The sequence below is a fragment of the Eptatretus burgeri genome, chromosome 9, assembly GCF_056783735.1.
Source record: "Eptatretus burgeri isolate ZD-2024b chromosome 9, Ebu_testis_v1, whole genome shotgun sequence".
In the NCBI taxonomy this organism is placed as follows: domain Eukaryota; kingdom Metazoa; phylum Chordata; class Myxini; order Myxiniformes; family Myxinidae; genus Eptatretus; species Eptatretus burgeri.
This window is the reverse complement of record NC_140969.1, coordinates 98,560,301-98,570,571: the sequence shown is the minus strand read 5'-3', so window position 1 is coordinate 98,570,571 and position 10,271 is coordinate 98,560,301. Positions and strand designations below refer to the sequence as shown.

General features: G+C 41.7%; 1 protein-coding gene across 7 annotated transcripts; it reads left to right on the top strand.

Moving 5' to 3' along the window:
- The first annotated feature begins 288 nt into the window (after positions 1-288).
- Positions 289-9,425, top strand: LOC147020724 (protein S100-A1-like). 7 transcript variants are annotated; one of them, XM_085896284.1, is made up of 4 exons: positions 306-386; positions 1,072-1,146; positions 5,633-5,815; positions 7,573-9,424. In XM_085896284.1, the coding sequence occupies exons 3-4, from the start codon at positions 5,675-5,677 to the stop codon at positions 7,756-7,758; spliced, it is 327 nt and encodes a 108-aa protein (XP_085752410.1). In that variant the 5' UTR covers positions 306-386; positions 1,072-1,146; positions 5,633-5,674; the 3' UTR covers positions 7,759-9,424. The 7 variants fall into 7 exon arrangements, with proteins under 7 accessions (XP_085752411.1, XP_085752410.1, XP_085752412.1 ...); XM_085896286.1 differs by having other exon boundaries at positions 354-386; positions 5,636-5,815; positions 7,573-9,425; XM_085896282.1 differs by lacking the exon at positions 306-386 and adding an exon at positions 1,598-2,008 and having other exon boundaries at positions 598-1,146; positions 7,573-9,425.
- Positions 9,426-10,271: the final 846 nt, after the last annotated feature.

Here is a 10,271-nt window from a genome sequence, read left to right as displayed (position 1 = left end):
AGGTAAAGAAAGAAAAATCCTTAAAAAAATAAAAACCACAAAGGTAGGAAAAGACAAATGCACTTCACAGAAAGAATGACTACAAAGAGAGTAAGTATGTCCTTTCCTTTCCTGAATATTACACAAAATACAAACTCAATGAAAACCCACCAGTCTGGTCCTAATTCGTTCAGGTTAACCCATTTTTATATTGAAAGCAAACACCCCATCTTGCTTTATATCTGATTTCTAAGCCAATCGAGTAAACAGATATAATCTGACCACACCTGGTGTGCCATACCACACCATTGTGACATCATCTGCACAGCAAACTCTCAGCAGTTTCTAATCCCCTTAGTCAGCCAACCACTGTGTTTGTGTCTCTTTCCACGTTTTGCCATCAATGAGTGAGTAATAGTTATGTGCTCATTCGAACATCTCTTTCATTCGTTGGTGTGTGTGTGTGTGTGTGTGTGTGTGTGTGTGTGTGTGTGTGTGTGTGTGTGTGTGTGTGTGTGTGTGTGTGTGTGTGTGTGTGTGTGTGTGTGTGTGTGTGTGTGTGTGTGTGTGTGTGTGTGTGTGTGTGTGTGTGTGTGTGTGTGTGTGTGTGTGTGTGTGTGTGTGTGTGTGTGTGTGTGTGTGTGTGTGTGTGTGTGTGTGTGTGTGTGTATACGTGTATATGTAAAGGCTGTTGTTGGCTTCGTGGTTAGTATGGCTGGTTTGGGATCTTAGGGTCCTGAGTTCAAGCCCTGTTCCCAACTGAATTAACACCAGGTGTGGTTGACTCAGCATGTCATCCTTCTGAGGTCAGTGACATGAGGATGAGTACACTGGTAGAGGGGCACAGCATCAGTGGCATAGTCGTGTCCCAACAAAAAGATAGCCACCTGGCAACCAAGCTGCCATATGAAAGAAGGTGTGTGTGTGTGTGTGTGTGTGTGTGTGTGTGTGTGTGTGTGTGTGTGTGTGTGTGTGTGTGTGTGTGTATGTGCTTCTTATGATGGTCAATCTGTTCGTACAATTCATTGCAAGCCGTTGGCTGTCTCTCCTAGTGTTGTTATAATTTGCTCAATTTGTCTTCCTTTTCATGAGACGTGCGTATTGTGCTCACCGTTCGATGGGTTGCAGAGACCTTCAGACGATATTGCCGAATTACTCTTTCCTGAGGTGACATTTCCTTCTATTTCTTGTACTTCCTTGTTTCGGTGGTCCTTCCATCTTCGACCGTCTCCTCTCCGGCCTTGTCGCCCCTGCTATGTCAGTGCTCTGTTGCCCCTATATTTCCACAGGGCGCTCAAGGTCCGCCAACAACCCCCTTCTGCTGAAACTACCAAAATTTAGAATCACTGCTCACCTTTACTCTTTCATTCCTCTTTTTTTTCTAACTCTGGAACAAACTCCCGCACTCTCTTCAATCCCACTCTTCCCTCCAGGTCTTCAAAACAGCTGTTCACCACCATCTCTTATCTTCCCCCATCCAAATCCTCGATCTTTTCTACCCCCGTTAATCCACCCCGTAACCACCTCCTTCAAATTCCCTGTTTTCCTTCCTGAAAGTCCCTGTGGTGTCCATCTTGTTTATCCGGTGTACCCTGCTCTATCCCTCTCCCTTCCACAGATCTCCTGATGTCCCAGTTCCCTGCTGCTGTTGTGCTTCCTTCTCTCACCGCTCGTCTCCTGCTCCCTTTGTTATGCGTTCTGCGTTGTCTCAAATACAAGCCTCGACAATATATACAAAAAAATTGTGGTCTGTGGCAATCTTTCCCTGGACTGATTTTTTTTTGCATGTAAAGTCAAGGCTCATGGAAGAGCGAGAACACAGAACGGATCAGGACGTAACAGAACAAAATGAACAGCAGAAAAAGAAGAGGTAAACAACAACAGCAGGGTTGGAGGACAAAATGGATGGACAAGCACAAAGAAGGGATGTGGAGAGGAATGAGCGAGCCATAAGGGAGGCCACACTGGGTGGACACGATGGATACAGAAGGAAACTATCAGCAAAGAAAAACTGGAAATTCGGATGGAGGTAATTGGCTCTCTCTTTTCCAAATTATCTTTTAACAGTCCTCACGTATATATCGGGTGCAACCCGCTATTCGTAAATTTCCTTTCTTTATTTTATTATTCTCCTCATACAGCACCACACACAACCACATTATTGGACACCACACCACATACAACGAGGAAATGAACAGCATACCTATTTTCAAACAATTTTGGCAGGAAATATCACCGGGCAGGAAAACCCAGATAAAAGGAAGTAGCGTTGACTCAGGGGAGGACCTCAACTCAAGGATGATTGACAGTCGAAGGAGCTGTGGACTGATGAGTGCACTAATGGGAACGCGCTGTCACGAGTCAAAGAGCAAGCCATGACCTTTGCTCCAAGGAACTCCACCTCCCATGAACTTTGATGCTCCCCTCCCCCAAAAGCCTCCACCCCATTCAAGCTGTTTAAAAGGCAAAACACCATACTGTTCACAGCTGTTGGAACGTCCTGGGGACCTGAGGAAGAAGCTGCCTGCCTGTTCGTGCCAAGGAGAAGTCGCCTGCCATAACCGATCAGGCTGGAGCTGAGACAAGCTGCACCAAGACTGGGCCAAGTAGCCCTGGGCAAGCGGCGTCGTGACCAGGCATGTACGGGACATATGCACAAGAGCAGACAAGTTCCCAGCCCAGGAAGATAACTCCATACTATCATACACTATCTGTCTCTTGCTATCCTCTAAGAACCCCTATTCATCTACCTAGACTCATGAAGGGAATCACAATTTTAAAAGAGCTATCGATGATTTGCCTCTTGATCCTTCCGGGCGAGGCTTTACACACACACACACACACACCTCACATTTCTTTTCCTCTTTAAACATACATCGCAGATATCGCATCTGCACCTTTCTGCTTTTCCTCATTCCTAACTTGTTTAAGGATTAGCATATGTCTGTTGACATGTGCCATTGTAAGTCAAAGGCTGAACCTACGCCTTGCTCTGCCTCTGTCTTCTATTCTTCCTCTCAAAGTTTCCACGGTACGACCCTGCCTGCACCATGTGTGTATAACTGGTTAAGATAAGATTGTAGAAGGGGAATAAGTGCTACGGGTAATTTCTTTCCTCATGTGTCTTTGCCTGCCTGTATTGTTTAACTATCATTTGATCATTATTTATAAATACATGCCACTGATTGCTTTGATTATGTTTGAAATATATGTGCTTGTTGAACTATTACCCGTTTCCTACCTGTTCATTTCATCCTTTCCTGCATTGACTCGATTTAGCGTGTAAAGACTACACAGACGGGAAGTTCTGCCCCATTCATTGGCTCCATAATTAGTAAGTGGGTTCTCACGGCTCTGCTCAGCTGTAGGAATAAATAGACGGGTGCGCACCGAGGGTACGAACCCCAATTGACATTGCCAAACCACCGAAAAAGGTAATGTGTTTGTAAAAGAGCGAGGATCCTGCCAGGTTTGGTGTTCGCAGTTGCTAAACAACCTGATGGGCCACGGACTTTTCCGGGACTTATCCGTTGCAAAAAAAACGGGAACAAAATTGGATAAAAATTCATGTTTTCAGACAAAAATGCATTTTAAGTGAAACTAAGACCCGTAATATAAAGTCCATTCAGACTCCCTCACGGCTATATCTTAACTCCAATTCATCTTATGATTTCACTTTTTTTTGTTGTTGTCGCTAAGATGGTTCAAGTTTCAGTTTCAGCAAAAGTGAGAAAATTGGACGAATATTGCCGCTTTTACACAACAATGCAATCTAATAGCCATTTTGAATGTATCTGGTCGTAGGCAATGCGAGGAGGAGAGAGGGGGGGAAGAAGAGAGGGGGAGAGAGGGGGGAGGAGAGAGGGGGAGGAGAGAAGGGGGGGAGGAGAGAGGGGGGGAGGAGGAGTAGAAGAGGAAGGGTAGGGTTCCCTGCAAGGGGAAACTGAAGTTAGGGATCGAACTGCAGTCAAATTATATTTTTTTATGTTCTGGGGGTATATATATATACATACATATATATATATATATATATATATATATATATATATATATATACATATATACATACATATATATATATATATATATATATTTATATATATATATATATATATATATATATATATATATATATATATATATATATATACATATATCGAGTTTATTTTTGGTAAGTTAACTCGTTTCCAACTGTATAATTAAACAATACTTCGAAAAAAAGCTGGTGCCCATACAACTACTAAACACACACTGAGATTGCACACAGTGTAACCTGGTGTCAAGGGATAGCCCAGAAGACCAGATCACCTGGTTCCCACCGTTTTAGGCAGGAATTTGGCATTTGACCAGGATACTGGTGATACATTTTCCTATTCATGAAACACTGTGCATGGTATATTTAATGCCCACCAACAACTACTGCTGGCAGAGAAGTCTTTCGGATTAACATCATTCCTATGGATGGTACACACGTCGATGCCTCATCCTACACGTGAAACACCAGGGTGAGAGTTTATAGCTAGGTCGAGATTCAAATCCAGGCACGACAGCTCTCTTAAGATATCCTGCCGCCCCGATACCCCCATCATGAGAATTTAGCAGTCATGGGATAAAGGTGCTGTGTTTGGACTGGGCGACTTGCATAATAATCAATAACACATGTTCTCTTACAAGGAACTTCAATGCAGGAGTAAAAACTTTAGGCCCGTCAAACCTGCACAATGGTTGCTTGTCTGCGCTCTATACTTTTCCATGTTGAGCGCCAAGCAAGGAAGCAGCACACAACATTTTTAAAGTCTTTGGTATGACTCAGCCGGGGTTCAAACCACCGACCACACAGACTCAGAGCAAACACTCTACCCATTACATCACCGAGTCTGGTGAATTTATTGAAATTGAAAACCTTTTTTTTTCATTGGATTGGCTGCTCCATAAACTCTTAAATGTACAAAGTGGAACTATCCTGATTTGGGCTTGTATTTATTGGCCTCCTCAATATCAAATCCTGGGCAGCCAAGAACAGTGAAGCATTTCCTCTGCACATTCACTGTGACTAAAGGGACATGAAACTTTTCATCCCATTACAAACTTAGAGAGTAAAAACATTTGCCTCCTCTTTAAGATTATAATCCCATTGGTGATGAGAGAGTCCAAATACCTAACTTTATCACACAATCCAAGCGTTTAGTTCCAGGATCACTGCTCACCTCCACTCATTTGTTCCTCTTTCTTCCCGCCTGTGGAACCAACTTCCACATCCTCTTCAATCTCATTCTTTCCTCTAGGTCTTCAAAAGCGCTGTTCACCACCATCTTAGATTATCCCCAATCCAAAACCATGATCTTTTCTACCCTGGTTAATAACCACCCCCCCCCCCCACCCACCCATCCCCAAGCTCACCTCCTTTCCAAATTCCCAAATTTGCTTCTGTATCCGTTTTGTCCACCCCATGCATCCTTCCCTACCACTAATTCCTCACCACACCCATTGCTTGTCCAAGTCTCCCTCTATTTTGTCCTTCAATTCTGCTGTTTGTGTCCTGTCCTCTCACCCCTCTCCACTCTTCCTTTTGTTCTGTTGTGTTGTGATCCATTCTATGGTGTAGCTCTTCCATGAGCCTTGACCTTGTATAGAAAAAAAAATGTACTCCCAGCAGGTGAAGTGGAATCAAGAAAGCATCCAATTTACAACAAGGATGGCAACCAATCTGGATAAAGCATTGGAGACTATTATCTCAACTTTCCACAGCTATTCCAGGTTGCAGGATGGGAGAAGGATTATCAGCACTGAGGATCTGGAAGAACTGCTTCACTCACATCTTCCAACACTCAGCTTGGTATGCACCTGCAATGTCCTGACACCTGACAGCATGGAGGGAAGCATTGGCAGATTTAGAGCACCTTGGAAATCTCTATCAGTGATATAGTTGTCTTTATAGCACCTTGAAAACCCCATTGCTTTGTATAACTTTGCACTGTCATTCAACAAAACACATTTATTTACTTATTTTACACAGAATTCTGAAAAAGTATCTCAAATATATTAATGTTGTAAATATTTTCTCAGGTGTTAACTCAAACCAATTATTCTAAATATGACAAGAAAAAGAGCAATCAGAGATTGCAGACCCTCGCCAGGTCTTGTTTTGTATGGTGTTTGGTGTAGTTTCATGGGGTGTATTTTGTGTGGCGTTTGTGTACTGGTGTGTTACATAATTAATAAGAGGCATAACTAGAACTGACACTTTATAAATGTTGGCAGTGATGATCAGGTACCAAGACGTCCCGCTTTGATTGGACATCTGACCCTGACGCATGACCTTGTTTTTTTTTTATTCAACTGAACTTAGAATGGGATAAAAATAAATTCAATTAAAATAAAATGGAAGACCAAATAGGTCCAGTCGTGCATTGGAGTAATCAGAAGGAACCCAAACAAGCAAAAAGCAAAGATCAAGTCATCAGGAGGAACCCTAGTCGGATTCACATTTCAGCTGCTAATCCTCTACCCTCAAACCCATCCAAGCACCGCCAAGTGAGTCTCATTCAAAAAAAACAATTTTTTTTTTTGAAAAATCAAAAAAAGAAAAAAACAATAACCCAGATCAAAAAATAAAATAATTCTGGCTGCCAGACCATGCATCCGATCAACTTGAACATTATTTAATACTTTTCTTCAATCCAATATGGCTCCCAAACCATGTGACCTATGAATTATTCCTCAACAAACGTGTACACCGAAGGCTTTGGTAACATTTGTGTGAAGTTTCCCCTCGATCTGTCCAGCTGTTCTGGAGAAGAAGACTTTTATAGGTTTTAGGGTAAATTCAATATGGCTGCCAAATCATGTGACCCATGATGTCATATGCGTAAAGCTTTTGTTCCTCATTGATAGGCGGTCAAATGTGTAAAGTGGTGCCTCAATCTGTTCAGCCACTTCAGAGAAGAATATATGGCTGCTGAATCACACAACCGATGACGTCATCAATTTTTTTTTCTGTGGACCATTTTATCCAGAGATGACCCTCAAAAATGTTCATACTGATCGGATGTTGCGTTCTACATCTGAAATTATGACGTCATAACAAGACGCCAATGACATCATTAAAAAAAATAATACTTATTCCTCATGAGGAAGACTTGCCATGTGCCAAGTTTCAATTTTTTGCTTGGTGCGGTTTCAGAGATAGAGGTCCAAAGTTTTTCGGTTTTTCCAACATGGCTGCCACACCACGTGACCTACGATGTCATAATTATCAATAAAACATTCTACATGAGTTCGTCGCTCCTATGGTGAAAATTTCGTCTCAATCCAACAAGCGGCTGCGGTGAAAAACACTAAAGTTCTATCTGGACAGACATACAGACAGACAGACAAACAGCTTGGCATTGACGTATTGTATCCAAATAGGTAGAATTGTGCGGTGTGGATGTTTTACCTATAATCGAGTTACATTTATACACAGACGAAGATTTAAAAGAGTAAGTAGTGACGTAATCAGTTTGTGATTGACATCCAACTGTCCTGTGCGATTCATTTTCTAAAAACCGATCGAAAGTGTTCCTTTCCCTTCCTGGCCGTGTGCGACAACAGTTGAGAGATGATGACAAAATGAAAGAGTTGCTGCAACGCTTGCAAAACGATAGCGAAAGAGGCCTCGACTTCAAGGCTTTCTATTCCCTTATTGTGGGACTGACACTTGCTTGCAATCAGTGTTATGAAGACCACATCAACAAACACGGTGGTGGGATCACTGCAAGCAAAGAAGACACCTCTTAATCTCATTGAATGCTCAGTACAAGACAACAGCTCTTATATATGATCAGTGCCGGATTTAGACATGTGGTGTTCCCTGGGCAGCCTTCAGTAGTGGAGGCCCACCCTACCTTAGAATACTAAAAAGGTGACAAGACATATTTACAGTCATCCATAAAGTATATTTTTCAAGAACAAAGAATCTGAACTTCTATATCAAATAGAGAATGAGATAAGATGAATATCTTATATCTGTTCCACTAACTACCAACTACCATTCAGGCACTCACAAATACATTTTTCCTTACAATTTTTTTTTCATGAAATATGTGGAGGCCCCCTGGGCAACTGCCCAGCTTGGCCGTGCCTAAATCCGGCTCTGGATATGATTAGTACAAGCTGATCAAAGTTCACTTAAACAATGACCATTTTCAAGTGATAAACATTCATATTTCATGCTCATGTTGTTAAATATTGTGTGTTCAAGTTAAAAAAAAACCTGAAGATGACATTTAAAATAATGATGTCACTTTTAAGTGATCAAGTGTGATTGCAAAAAATTTTCTCTCAATGCTGAAACTTTTTTTTTTGAAGTAAAAGCTTTAGGTCATTGGTCCCCAACCTGCGGCCCGCGGGCCGCATGCGACCCATGGAGCCCTATACTGCGGCCCGCGAGGACTTTCCAATCAAAACACATTTCCATGTAGCAATTTTAAAGGGGTTTACACAATGCCGCTGCCGGCCACTGCCGCTTACCCCCGGGAGGAATCAAATCAATTTGCATCAATAAAATACATCAATAAAAATCAATAAAATGAATCAATTTTTTTCTGGCTCCCAACATCCTTGGGAGTAGTGAATGCGGCCCGTGGGATCAAAAGGTTGGGGACCACTGCTTTCGGTGATCACAACATTACACGAATACTGTCTCAATACTTACTGCTATGTCTGGTGAATATGAAATTATTCAGAACATTTAATGTTTTTTTGTTCCTTTGATTAAAGTAAATGGCATCGAGTGCCAAAGATGTCGCCGTGACGGAAAGCCGAGGTAAAGAAGGTGTCCCAACACTTTAGACTCCTGGGGCTGGGAGGTTTTTCTCCATTCACCATACTCACCGGATTTAAGTCGATATGACTCCCTGGATACATTCATTCCCAAAAATGAAAATCAGCCTTGTGGGAAGATGCTTTGCATCTGTTGAACATGTCTGTCATCCCATCTGTGTTAGGGACACTTCATAAGGAAGGATTATGTGCTGGGATCAAAAAGCTGCCCAAAGATGGACCTCAATACGAACAGGATAGGGGTTATGGAGAATCATGTGACATGAATAAGTTTTGTCAACAATACTATCTAAAGTTTATAAATGTGGTGCTGCAAGTTTTGGAATGACTCTAACGTTTTGTTTGTCTGAAAATGTTGTTGTTTTTTTATTGAAAAATAAACCTCATAATAGAGCGAAAGTAGGTTAAGGGGAGGGGGAGGGAGAAAAGGTAAGAAAAGAACAAAGGAAAAAGGAACAAATAAGAATACACAAAACTAGAAAACATCTAAAATGGAAATGCCATCCATGTTTGATTTGCACTCGAAATAAACTTGATGAAAACAACAACTGAAAATAAAAGAAAAGTAAATTTTATTCATTAGTCTTCTCAAGATTCTCAAAATCGAGTTTTGTTGAGAATTTGATGCCGCTTACCCCCGGGAGGAATCCAAGCCGCATAATTTTATTTATTTTTTTTTTTTTACCATTTGAGATTTTGTCATCAAATTCTCAACAAATATAATAATTTATATTATTATATTTGTTGAGAATTTGATGACAAAATCTCAAATGGTAAAAAAAAATTTTTTTGCAGCTTGGACACACACACACACACACACACACACACACACACACACACACACACACACACACACACACACACACACACACACACACACACACACACACACACACACACACACACACACACACACACACACACACACACACTTTGAGACCAGGTAAGTCTCTGTTCCATCTCCTGAAACCCACCCACGTGACATTTGTGTACTCATTCTGAGTTACTGGCATGAAGAGCCACATATTCCACTGTTTCGATGAGGAAAGGAATAAATATGTAATGATGATGTAACAATTTCCCTTTAGCTTTAATGAAAGGGAATAAAGGGGAAGGAGGTTGTAATTCGTGGTTGAGGCCTTTGGGTGAGGTGAGGTGCTTTGAAGAGAGATTTCAATCTCACCGCCGCCATCTTGGTGCTCACTGCGACGTGAAGGCAAAGAAGCCTCAGAGTTGTCGTGTTCACAAATCACTTTGCACTCCCAATACGTGTTCCCTTCATTGTAAAACTACCACAGCGACAGTTGAAAGTATTAGGAGGCGATCGGTGTTACGGCCTTGTGAAGATCGGTCCATTTCATTTCCTCCTGTGAGCTTTCCCTGTTCGAATCGACTTCCCTTTGGTGCTTTTAACCTCTTTGAGATTGGATTTACAGCTTCGATTCCTGTTGTTATGGGTCTTACTGTTT